The sequence below is a fragment of the Helobdella robusta genome, assembly GCF_000326865.2.
Source record: "Helobdella robusta unplaced genomic scaffold HELROscaffold_52, whole genome shotgun sequence".
Classification (NCBI taxonomy): Eukaryota; Metazoa; Annelida; class Clitellata; order Rhynchobdellida; family Glossiphoniidae; genus Helobdella; species Helobdella robusta.
The window spans coordinates 540,879-554,397 of NW_008705269.1; the positions used below are offsets into that span (position 1 = coordinate 540,879).

The window sequence follows — 13,519 nt, forward strand, 5'->3', positions numbered from 1 at the left end:
GATGGCCTTGTTCAGTTTGTAAAGCTGGTGTGGGTAACAATTCAATCAAGTGTAACCAGTGGTGTCACAAACGTTGTTCAAAAATAATTTGTACTTTATCTAAAGTGTCCAATTTTGTTTGTTCTGCTTGCATCAATCCACAACAACAAATTTGAAATAGCAATGTTTTTGAAGCCATTAAGGTAGAGGAAGTCAAAATCATTTCAATATCTAGGTAATGTTCGGGATTGTACTGGAACAGCTGAAGCTGCCGTTCGGGCACGCATACGTGCAGCCAGGAATAAATGGCATCTCCTTGCCTCTATATTGATGCTGCGTGACATCTCACTACCACTAAGATCAAGACTTTATAAATCTGTGTCAGAAACATGGCTAATGACTACCAAACTGGAACAACAACTTCAACGAACCGATATAACAATGCTCCGATGGATGAAACAAATTAGTCTGAAGGACCACATCAAATCAACGATATCCTGCATCGTGCTGGTTTAGATGATATAAAGGACGAGTGCCGGCAACACCGTTTGCGGTGGTTTGGTCAGGTCAAACGAATTGGAAACAGTGCCATAACTTCTCATGCAAATGTTAAAGTACCTGACACACGTCCCAAAGGCCGTCCAAAGAATTGCTGGTCGCAAACAATCGAGCAAGACATAAAAGCTCTAAATTTAAATGAACTGATGCCAAGTTGATGGCAAAGAAAACAACTTCCTATCTCGGGAAACTGACTCTCCGGACGCTAAACGAAGATTGATTGATTGATGTGTTGTAATGTATAGACTGTAATGTAAATGTTCCTAGAAAATCCTGGAAAGTGGCCGTGCGGTGTGCGTGACAGATGTTGGAGCAGTGCAGTGCAGACTGAGTGCCAGTCTAAATTTGCAAAAGTAAATAAGAAAAAAGATAGTAAAAGGAAGGTAGAATGTGTGGAAAATTTTGGTTATCTGGAAGATATAATAGGAGATGGAGCTGGCGAGGCATCGAGAGCGAGAGTGCAGTGTGCTTGCGCTAAGAACTAGTTCCAATTCTGACAGCAAGATGTGCTTCTTTAAAGGTAAAAGAAAAATATACAGGACGTATGGTCATATGATGAGGTTAAACGTGTGATGATGTTGAACGTCTGATGATGTATGGCAGTGAGACATGGGCTATGAAATTGAGAGATATACAGCGTATGGAAAGGGCGGAAAAACTGATGATAAGGTGGATGTGGGGCAGAAAAACGAGTTAAATGCTCCGACAAAGGTTAAATATAGTAAATACGTGTGATAGGGTGAGGCAGATTAAAAGGTTTTGCGTTTGCTTCAGAGGTTTCAATGACAAACACACACAGCGTATATGATTACGCGTACAAACCACGCATCATACACGTTGCATATGATAGACGGGGATCTCTTTGTATTCGAACCCAATCATTACAATAGCAAGACCAGGCGCTTTTAACCATTGAGCCATCACGCCGCCCTGTTGATTGAGATGGTTTGGACATATAGAACGAGGAGAGGAGGATGACTGGGTGTCAGCATGTAATGTAATGTGATGGAAGAGGAGGAAAAACTTGGTGGTATTAATAATAATGCAACAAGATCTATCAAAATAGCGTTGAAGCTTTGGAGAGAATATATTCTGTTGCCGTGTTTACATTAAACTAATCTTCATAATCATCTTTTTTTAATTAATTAATTTTTATCTGAATACTTTGTATCAGTCGTCTTAATTTATTATAAATATACATCATTTTTAAAAAGAGCCAATGGCTCAAACGCATACATTGGAATTATAATAGTTATGAACAGATTACTTAATTATATATGTTGAAAAAAGTGTTTTTGTTTCATTTGAATACGTTATGATAAATTATACTTAGAATTTTAATTTTGAAACAAATGCGTATTCAAAATCAATGTTTATCGTGCGTTCTACAAAAATTTTGTTAAATAACTAAAATGAAAAAGGTTACAACGGTACTTTATTTCTAAAAATTTTACGATTTCATTTAGTAAAAAATTACAATTACAACAATTACGCTGTTGTTTAAGATTTTCAGGAATTAAACTATGAATTATGCTTCTCAACTCTAATGAATAAAATCACTTCAAGTCAATTAGTAATTTTGACATTTATTTGGTAAAATTATTTATTTAATTTGATGATTATCTCGGATGACATTATTCGGTAAAATAATTTTCTTAACCCTCAATGGGAACTTGCTAACAAGTTACGCTTTCGGTTTTTTTTTATAAAAATTTATTATTTTTTGTATATAAATCGATGTCAACAAATTTAATTTTTTCTAAAATATTGTTAATCTATTTTTTCAACTACAAAACGTATATGCAAAATGCAATATGCAAAATACAGATTTGCAATAAAATAACGCACTATATGGTGTTATAGAGACACTCGTAGACTCGATATAAGTATGATTTTATAGAGACACTCGCAGACTCGATATAAGTATGATTTTAATTCTAGTATTAATTTAATAAAATGTCGAAACAAATCGCAGGCGAATATTGTTCTACGTTTCTTTAAATTATTTATTTAAATAGGACAAAAACTTTCATACGGTATTTTTGAGCTGTTCTTAGAATACGCTGTTCAAGCAATACCTACGTTTCCCAGTTAGAGTTCCCAATATTCGCTATGAATTGGCGAAATGTACAACTTCATATGGCTTGTTTCATTCAGAGTAATTTCACATTGAGATTATGAAACTGTGTCAAGTATGTTTAAAAAAAGACCATCGGCCATCTCTTGATCTTCCCTTTACAAATGATCTGTTATTGACGCCACTTTCAATAGAGATATAAAGAAAGATAATTTCCGGTTTATGCGTTGTTTGTGTATCATTATTAATTTAATAATTTATTTAATATAAAGTTCAACTAATGTCGAATATGTAATTTCATAAAAACAAACATTATTTAATGGCAATAATAATGGTAATTGTACACATTTATTTATATTACATTACATTACATAACATTATATTATTATATCTTAACAATGTCCTAAAGCATGAATGCTGTAGTTTTAATAAAAAAGTGTAAGAAAGTGCCTTGCATTTTGCACCCCAAGTTACAATTAAAGGTTAATTATTTAAATTCATAAGAAATCGCAATGAGCAACAGAAATTTATCGTCACACAAGGAAACGCTTTAATCTGCTATAATGATGGTCGGAAATTTTCAAAACAAAACTTAGCGTCCATAAAAAGTAGTGCCGCAACCAACGGCTTATCGAACAGACAAAATTGTTATTACGCCGTTATCTTTAGATCTCATGGCAATTTCGATCATTTTGATCTAACTTAGGATATAAAAATAATTATTTCTCTACTACGAAATCAAATTTGTTTTATCAGTTCCTTACGTTCAATCCGAATGAATTTTAGACTTGGCGCCTATTTTCGCGCACAATCCGCTCAATATGAAGCTGTTAATTTCAAAAAATATTATTATTAAAAATTTTCTAAAAACGGTAACAAATTGACAATGAAATTAATATTTAAAAGAAACTAAAAACATTTACATTTACTTTTTAAAGTTGAAGATTATAAATAAATAACAAAAGAGCTGAGGATGAAAAAATGGATAAAAAAGTTTATGATACCTTATTTTCAAACTAGAGTAATTGGTACCTAAAAATTTTTTTTAAAGTTTTTTATTCATCATAAGCGTTTCAAAATAAATCTCTAAATTTTGTTTTAGCAAATTACTCTGCCCTCTGCATTAATATCGCCTACATTTTTATTTTCCTAAACTTCAGTTTGGAGTCAGGTGACCGCAAGAGTTGGCCAAAATCCCTATGAGATTTTAATCCATATTTTTTGTCAAGATTAACTTTAGTAGTCTATCACAAAACACACGAGACGGTTTGAATATAACTATTTCCTAATTACACTGTTCCAAGTCACTTGTCATCACAAGTAAAGATGCTGGCTCCGCGTGTTCTTGAATGGCACTTATTTGAGAGTTTTCAACTTTGGCATTCAAGTAACCTTGCATACAAGTAATCTGGCCTTGGCTGCTTTGGTTTTTTTTGAATCGTCGACATACCTTTGTCTTCTTTACAGTGCTGTCGCCCATTTTTTAAATTATTAAATGTGACCATGGTAAGAGTGGGTTTTACAATTTTTTATTAATTTAACAATAAACTTTTTGTTATACAAAATTTAAAAAATAAATATTTTTGAAAAACTATTATGTTGAGTTTTTTTCATAAAACACATTTAGGTGTTGGAATCGAGCGGGTACAGATTGAATTTAACAAATTCTATTGGAACAACGTTTGATAGCAAACATGTAGACATGGAAATAAAGTTTGCATCTATGTCAAATAACAATGTTGTCGTCGCAACTTCATCAGCATTTTTTGTTTGGCAGTTTAAAAACTTCAAAATATTTTCTTCCATTGAAATAGGAAGCAAAAACAAAAGTGGAACAGAAAAGTATGTTTTTAAAAAAGTTTAGTTGCATTATGACGTTTTTTATTTTTAATATTTTTGTTTTCATTGGCTTAAAATAAGTTGTTTGATTATACTGTCAAGATTATTGCACGTTGACGATGTTGCTTCAGGAGTTGGTGGCGAAAATATTGATTGGAAAAGGGTGTGTGAACCAACTAGTGATGAGATATGTTGTTTAACGACATCAAAAAGTTTATTAGTCATAGTTTGTATGATTATCTTTTTTTTATATATATTTTTTCACTTTTTACTTTGAATTTCTTACAAATTAAGTCGTGGTTTGAATAATCAATGTTTTATTTGTTTGGCCTACATAAAATATTCATTGAAAATATAATATAATATTGATTCAAAATATAATATTGTTATAACCGACCCTTTGAACTTGTAGGGTACAGTTATTTCTTTCTACGTGGATTCTTGACTCCTGAACTTTGTCAGAAAAAAAACCACTTGTGTGTATTGCTGTGATCAATCACTCGTTTATTCAATTGGTAAAATCGTTAAAATACAGAACAATAACTAATTGTTCACGGAATTAAACCATTCGTCAATAATTAAGCATCTCTTGGCAGATGTTTCTTGGCCGTAACAGTATTGGCTTCTCGTAAGATTATCGTAATTCTTTGTGATAAACTTTTCCTTGGACGTTATCCCTAATTTGCTTGCAGTACGCACACAAACCAAACAAACAAAAAATAAGACACTTTTTCTGCTTGAAACTTCTTCTGACCTCTTCTTAATTCCTGTTCTTCTTTGTTGTTTTCTCTCTTGAATCTTGCTTCTGCGTTGTTTATATAGCTACCAATCTGCTTGTAAATGTGCCACATAGCAGTGTCACGTCCATAAATGAATTTACAATCATTTTAATTACTTTACACCTTATAATTAATTTACAAGCGGTTCATTTTTCAATGCATGCTTAACAATTTCTAATAGTTTTTTTTATCTCGATCTCACGTCTGTAACAATATTGTTATAACCTCCTTGACCTCGTAACTACCAACACCGATGTTATAGCTTCAATACTCGCTATATCTCCAATACCGTGTTGTAGCTTTGAACGATCGTTTATCTGTAGGTTCAAGATTTTTGATAGATGAACACATCCATTTTAAACACAAACTATGTTCAACGTTTATTTAATACCAGCAGTAATAGAAACAATAATTTAATCCAAACAAATACGTAAATCACATTTACGACTTATACGTCAGCTGTGTTCCGTTTTCTTTGTCTCGTTGTCTCTCGAATCTTGCTTCTGCGTTGGTACCGATCAGTTTGTAAATGTGTCACATGCCGTGTCACATCCATAAATGAATTTACAACCATTTTAATTACTTCAAACCTTCTAATTAATTACAATTACATTCCTCAGTGCATGCTTAACAATTTCTAACTATTGGTTATTTTCTCGACCTCACGTCTGTAACAATATATTTTAGAGTTGTACAAAATCATTATATTGACAACGTTTCTATCAGTAACCAAATATTATTTTTTTACCCTATAGATTATATAATGAAGTAACATAATTTCACGACATTAGGATGTCAGTATAGGCTAAGTTGGTTTTCTATTTTTGAAAACCGATAAGTTTTGTTTTATTGTTGGAATTTTTCGTGGTTTTTTTTTTACTCGAAAATATTTATAATATCTGGATTTTGTTATCGTTTTAGAAACGTTAAAATTTATGTTCCTGGTCGTTTTTTAAAGTTTTAAATTTTTGCTCTGTTAATTTTTCGAAGTATCAATAACATACGAATACCCGTAAATCTAACTGTTCACATGATATTTGGTGGGTAGGGATCTCTTTGTATTCCAATTCGGTAATTGGAATAGCACTTTAACACTTGAACTTACAATTCAAATTTTGACAGTTTCAATAAAAAATTTTAATGTTAATTTTATTTCAAAATTTTTATTAAACCCATTTAGTTTGCAAATCAATTTTTGTCAAATGCTGAAATTTAATTTTTAATGTATTGTTTGAATAAAAGGCACGTTCTTCAGGAATGATACACATATACAATCTGCCTAATCTCATGCTGCAATTCAAAAAGTTTGTTTGTGTAAGTCCATTACAAATTCATCTTAACTTTGACATGAGGTTTGGATCAAATTTATTTTTGATAGATTTATTTTTTTTCAGTTGTAATTTAAATTAAATTAATTACTTTGTGCTTTTGATTTTATTATTTGTTAGTATGTGTATATATATATATATATGTGTGTGTGTGTGTGTGTGTGTGTGTGTGTGTGTGTGTGTGTGTGTGTGTGTGTTGGTAATACCGAATGTTTGGCGTTAATATGTTTGTAGTTCGTTTACTAAATAAACTTATTTTTCGAATTCATGCTGCAAATAAGGCCATATTTCGATTCCGAATGAATCATCATCAGTGCTCCTTGCTGTATATATATAGGGAAATATTGACTTTGTCAAGATGAACTTTGACGTTGTAAAAATTAACTTTGGTGTTGTAAAGTTGAACTTTGATGCAAATTAGGTGTCAGGTTTCTTTATTGGCTGGTCATCTTCTTTGGTCTCCTTTTCTTCATCGATAGCATCATATTTTTCTTTGTCACTATTTACGATGCTAGTTTTTATTACTTCTTTGTTTTCGTTGTTGGTTAAACGCCGGGTTAAACGCCGGGGAAATGAACAATTGATGCAATTCACATCCTTCGGCAACAGCAAGAGAAGTACCCCGCAAAGCATCAACAACTATCACACATTTTTGTAGACCTTGAGTTCCCCTTAAAGCAATCAGGTGGAGTCTACGTCGACAACTCATTCCAGAATATCTTTTTTGATTTGTCATGGAAATGTATACGAATATTAAGACTCTCGTCAGCACAACAGTTGGAAACATAGATGTATTTGACATTGGCGTTGGAGTTCACCAAAGCTCGATTCTCTGTGCCATAATGCCATCGTCGGAGCCTAGATTGTAAAACCAAATGAGGAGTTAATAATATAAATTATAAGAAATAGAAAATAGAATATTAGATATTAAAATGAATAAATAAATAAATAACAACCTATATTTTAAAATTAACTCATTGTATTGTTGAAAATAAACGAATAAATTTAAAAAAATGTAGAACCAAATGAGGAGTTAATAATATAAATTATAAGAAATAGAAAATAGAATATTAGATATTAAAATGAATAAATAAATGAATAACAACCTATATTTTATAATTAACTCATTATATTGTTGAAAATAAACGAATAAATTTAAAAGAAAAATTATGAGTAAAATTGTTTGTATATTATCGTAGTTGAAGTGTACATGGTTAGCCGAAACGGCCGTCAGCCAAACTTCACAGTTTAATAAAGTTGAAACAAAACAGCTTCGTGTTGTTGAAATTTTATTTAAAAAACTTCCAACTGCAAAATGGGGTGTAATCTTCAACCGAATATATATATATATATATATATATATATATATATATATATATATATATGCATCAATTATCGCCTTCTTCCAGCCTTTACAAAATATATATAAATATATATATATATTTGGTAGACCACAATTTATATATGTATATATATATATATATATATACCAATATATATATATATTTTTTTTTATCATATATATATAAATATATATTTATATATATATATATATATATATATTTATATATATATATATATATATATATATTGGATTAAGACTGTTAGAAATGCAATTATTGATGAAAATCACAGCGTGTTCGGCATTAGTTAACTTTCAGTTTTACTTTTCGATTTTTCTAACGGTCGATCGTAAATCATTTTCAAGTTTCTTCATTTCGAAACCAAAATTTTTGTTTGTATTATGCATGATAGAACAAAACAGCTTTTTTCTGTATACCTATACCATCTTCGGCATTCGGAAATTGATATGTTTTGGTTGTGCCCAGATGATAAAATGTTTTTATATTGGTTCCTTGTTTATCCAAAGTGAATATTTAGTTTTTACAATCTTTTGATATCGTAAAATATAACACTTTTATGCGTTTTCATTATCGATAAATATAACACTATTACGTGTTTTCATTATCTAGGATATCTCTGTTTCTAAATTTATTGGTGGGAAGAATTCCAATTGCTCGTTGTTGAATATTTATTATCGGATGTCTTTGTTCTGAGTATTAATTCAGCTAGTCCTAAATTATAATGGTTGTTATTGTAATGTAAGATTTCAACATTGTGGTCCATGATTTGTCTAATAATTTTAGTTTTGTGCTTCTGTTTCATGTGATTCTTTACAGCGCCAGTTTGTACGTGCATCGTGAGTTTTCTCGATAACTTGGTCGTCGTCATACCAATATATTCAGAATTATGGTGCCTACTTTCACCAATGTTACATTTGAACAAATATATAAAATGGCTATGATCCATTATCGATTCTGGCTTACTAGTGCAGTTGTTTTTCATCACAAGAGATGACGTTCTTTGGTTGGGGTACCTAGTATATTCGTAGTTTAATACTATCATTCTCGTTGATTGCTTGGACGTTATTTTTTATGATTTTTTTCATTATTTTTTTGTCCTGTTCGAAAGTGGTTGACATATGATTCTTATAATATATTACTATGTTTTTTGGTTACTTTTGTTGATTGTATTGTTGTTGTTGCTACTTTTTTGTTCTTTGCGTTCTATTATTTTTTGGATAATTTCATTATTAATAAGTAGTTTAGTGGTTCTATCTAGTTCTGTTTTTCTGCTTCAGAATAGTGCGTGTAGGCTCGGTATAAAAAAGCGGAGATCGTGCTCTCTAGATATGTTTGACAACATTCACTATTGCCATTGTTCGTTGCTTTGGGGTAGACTGATGTTTTAAATTCATTTTGCACATTTTGTAAGTACGTCTAGGAATGTTGTCAGTTGATTTTTCTATTGTGAACTTTAATTTAGATGAGTTTAGTCGTTGTGGAAGTCTTGCTATTTGATCATCGTCTTCATATGTAACAAAGATATCGTCGACATATCGTCAGTATTTATTAGGTTTTAGCTCTGGTTCTTCTATAAATATCATCTCTTCGCTATGTCCAACATAGAAGTTTGCAAAGAGTACTCCCAATGGAGAGACCATTGCTACCGTCTATTTGCTGATATAGTGTGTTACCCTGGCCAACGAAAGGCGCTTCGGCTGTACATATTCTTAGTAGCGCAACTAATTCATCTTTTGGAATTGGTAGTGGTGACTGATTGGAATTGTATATTCTATTTATTATTATGCTGATTGTGTCCTCTATGGGGACAATTGTAAAGAGTGATTCCACATCCAAAGATGCTGTTTTGGTGTTAATAGTTGATTTTGTTGTAGACAATAAATTTATGAATTCAATACTATGTATAATTTTTAATATAATTTTTCAGCTTTCTTTCGGTATTATCACAAACAAATGAATTGTTAATATATAAAATGAAAAATGAAGAAAATGATGATGTAATCTCACTTGATAACTTAAAAAAGAAAGATGTTTGGAATTTCAAATGGTCTACGGCTAGTATATTTTTAATGATATTTCAATATATTGCAATTCTACATAGTTATTTTTTAATTTATTAAAATGGTTTTTTACATTGTAACAGATTAATAATTTCAAAATTGTTTTCAACATTAAAAGTTTTTAATAAATTGCTTTGTTTATTGTACTTGTGACAGACGGGACATTATTACCAATTTTTATTTTTAATAAATTGCTTTGTTTATTGTACTTGTGACAGACGGGACATTATTACCAATTTTTATTTTTCACTGGCTAATGGAAATTTAACAAATTTAAAAATGAGCTATGACAAGTTTAATTAATTTAAATTAGATTATTTAATTTGATTTTTTAGAAAAACTTTTTTAAATAAATTAATTTACATAAAAAAAACTTTTCGAAAAATATTATCGTAACAACTGGTCACAGGGTCAGCTCAGTCGTGTGGTTTGGATAGTATCAGCCTTTATGGCAAAAAAAGTTTATTTACATGTATAGAATTACATGCTAGTTGTTTGTTAGCCATCACTATAAAAAAATATGCATGGCGCTAAATAAAATCAGGTACTCCAAATATGTTGTAGTTGCCCTGTTTCAACGCTGGTTCACGATCCAAACGAGGTCTATGCCAGTTTACAACTGGGCTTCTCAAAAGATCCACTATACTACACTAATCTGTCAGGCGAAAAAATGATGCAAATTGTCCGGATGAGCTCGGCAGAGAAGACAAATGTTGTTTATGCCATCATCAATTTGTTATTTGTAGCTATTTAAAGATGCAGAGACCAGTGTTCGCCTGGTTGCTCTGAGCAATTCTTATTAGTCCTTAGGTGGGCAACACCGGCGCATGTTACGGTCTGATTGCAGTTTAGAAAGCATTTTTATTAAGTTTGTTTAATGCTGCTTTTATTGTATTACGATCGCGAGATATTGGCATGACCAACTGCACTGAGTTCGAGAACCTGGTGAAAATTATATCTTTCATGCTGCGGAGTTGGCGATTTTATACTGCAATGGAAAACATGTTAGAAACTGTGGCATTGCAGTAAGAATTGTGAAAAGTAGGTGTGTTTTTTGATCGACAGCAACTTGCATTCTGAGATGTTTTTTTGATGATATTTTATGGCATATAGGCATATTCTACTATGGAGCGGCCGATTGCTTTATTGACTGTTTATAGTGTTTTATTATCTTGCTTTATTGATTATTTATAGTGTTTTCTTATCTTGTCCGAAAGTGTTTTCACAGATAGCTTTCAGAATATTGTTACGTTTTGATGCCTTTGATGCCGATACTGTGGTGATTGGAGAAAGTCAGCATTGTATCAAGAATGAGGCATAGTAATTTAGGATGATTTCATGAGGTAGAAGCTGTTTGTTGATCTTTTCTTGTGGATGTAATAGTATTGTGTGTGGAGTGAAAACCGTGAATGTTGATTTTGAGGCTTAAATTTCCAGGTTCGTTCAATTGAAGAAATCAAAGAGAGATTATTGAGACATTATAACACAGCGTCTTAGCCAATTATCTGCCAACACTACTCCAAAAATAGTTTTCGATATTGATGCGTGATATTATCTTTTTTTTATTTATTGTAAAAACGCTCAGAACTTGCTTTTGCTTAAATTTTCTAAAGAAAGCTTGCTCAAAAAAAACAAATATTAAATCAATTATCTTAGTTTCGGTTAATCTCTTTGCAAAATGAATAGGCTAAATGATTGTTGATTAAGACTGTCATTTTGACACATGACCAAATTGATGTTTCTCGTGATTGTCATTATCAGCTGTCTCTTCTTATTGTGCTAAAGTATGGGAGTTTAAACAGTTTTAAAAATTAAACTTCAAACAAGAAACGTTAAAATACTTGCAGAATTTAGTTATTTTGGTACCTAATCAGAATAGATATAAGTTGTGTTTCAACTTTTGTTGTCACACAGTGCTGGCTGATAGTTGCTAAGAATGTTTGCCAACATTGTTAGAATGTCTCAATGAATACTATTTGCCAACACTATGGTTTCTACACTCTACGTTCAAAATTTATTTTGAAAAATAAAGGAGGTTTATTCCTGCATTGTTGCATTATTACCTGCTTCCTCTTATTCTCTTATATGTGTTGATATGATTTACTTTTTTCAGTTCATCGTTCTTTTTTTTGTTTTTATATTGTGGATACCCCACGTTGAAACCAACTCCAAAATGGTTTTACACATGCTTGGAGAAAAATTTTTCTTCACCTATTTTACTGACATTGCGATAGAATGTCTTTAGATGTTTAAAAGTCATGCCATCACGACTATCTTAGGCGCCTTTTTAAGATGAAAATGAAGTACAGAATTAATGGATGAATGAATAAGTGAATGAACGAATGAAAAAATGAATGGATGAAGAAATGATTGAATAAATAAATGAATGAATAGGTTAGTAAAAGTTTGATTAAAAAATGAAGGATAAAATGAACGAATGGATGAATGATTGAATAAGCGGCCAAGTGAATGAACAAATGTATAAATGATCGCATTAATGATTAAGCGAATGAACTAATGGATGAATGAAGAAATGAATGGTGGATAGATAAATAATTAAAAATATAAATGATTGAATATATTGAAGAAAATTTGCTCTTGTGCCTTGGAGCTGAGATCATAGATGGGAGGCTGGGCACTGGGCATAGACACACATTGAACGAGCTTGATTTATAGGATATGAGACAAGTCTGATTGGGTAAAAAAGAAACTAAAAGCTGTTTTCATTGTTGTATGTACTGCTGGTGTTGCTGTGTTTTTCGTAACGTGGTGTTAAAGGATCGACTGAATTAATTGTGTGTATCGCGTTCATATGATGATGACGATAAAAACTGTAGTTGAACTGTTTTATGGTGGTTATAGAAATTGCGATTGTAAAACTGGGTGTAACCGGGATTCTTATTTTGTTAATATTGATATTAGAAATGATACTTGATTGGTTTATCAAATTTGAAGATGACGGTTGTTGAATAATAAGCTTTAAAACCTAGAGGTGAATATAGCACTAGGTTGATTGTTATTGATTGTTTGAGAAGGTGATGTTAAATGTGATTTTTAGTAAAGAAAGTCAAAAGTTTTTTGGAAAAGGTCACTGATTGTTTTTAGATTTTTTGAATGTTTGTTACCTCCGGCCGGATTTTCTGAAATTGTACAAAGTAAATATTATATATATGATGCAAATGATCGTATCATTTTTAATTTATTTTAAGTTATATCAACATATGTTATATTTATTTATTTTGGCGACTTAACGTGAGCTGAATTATTATAAACTATAACTATAAATCATTGCTAAATTATACGAAGTTATATATAAACGGCTCACGACTTACGCCTTTTTTGTAATCATTTTATATTAAATACGATAACAATTTGAAGAAGCAATTTTTTTGATTAATAAAACAAACAAATGTAAATTTCAACGTGGTGTAATATGTAACATTAATTGTATGGTGGGAATGTCATGATTCTTAATGAGTTCTTTTTATAAAGTTTCATCTGCCTCGAAATCTAGCATACTCCTATATACTATATT

At 31.0% G+C, this 13,519-nt stretch overlaps 1 protein-coding gene across 1 annotated transcript; it reads left to right on the forward strand.

Moving 5' to 3' along the window:
• Positions 1-1,146: 1,146 nt before the first annotated feature.
• On the forward strand, positions 1,147-5,790 carry HELRODRAFT_179119 (hypothetical protein; the record flags this gene model as incomplete). The annotated part of the gene is made up of 4 exons (XM_009027966.1): positions 1,147-1,248; positions 4,242-4,456; positions 4,535-4,616; positions 5,692-5,790. The coding sequence occupies 4 exons, from the start codon at positions 1,147-1,149 to the stop codon at positions 5,788-5,790; spliced, it is 498 nt and encodes a 165-aa protein (XP_009026214.1).
• Positions 5,791-13,519: the final 7,729 nt, after the last annotated feature.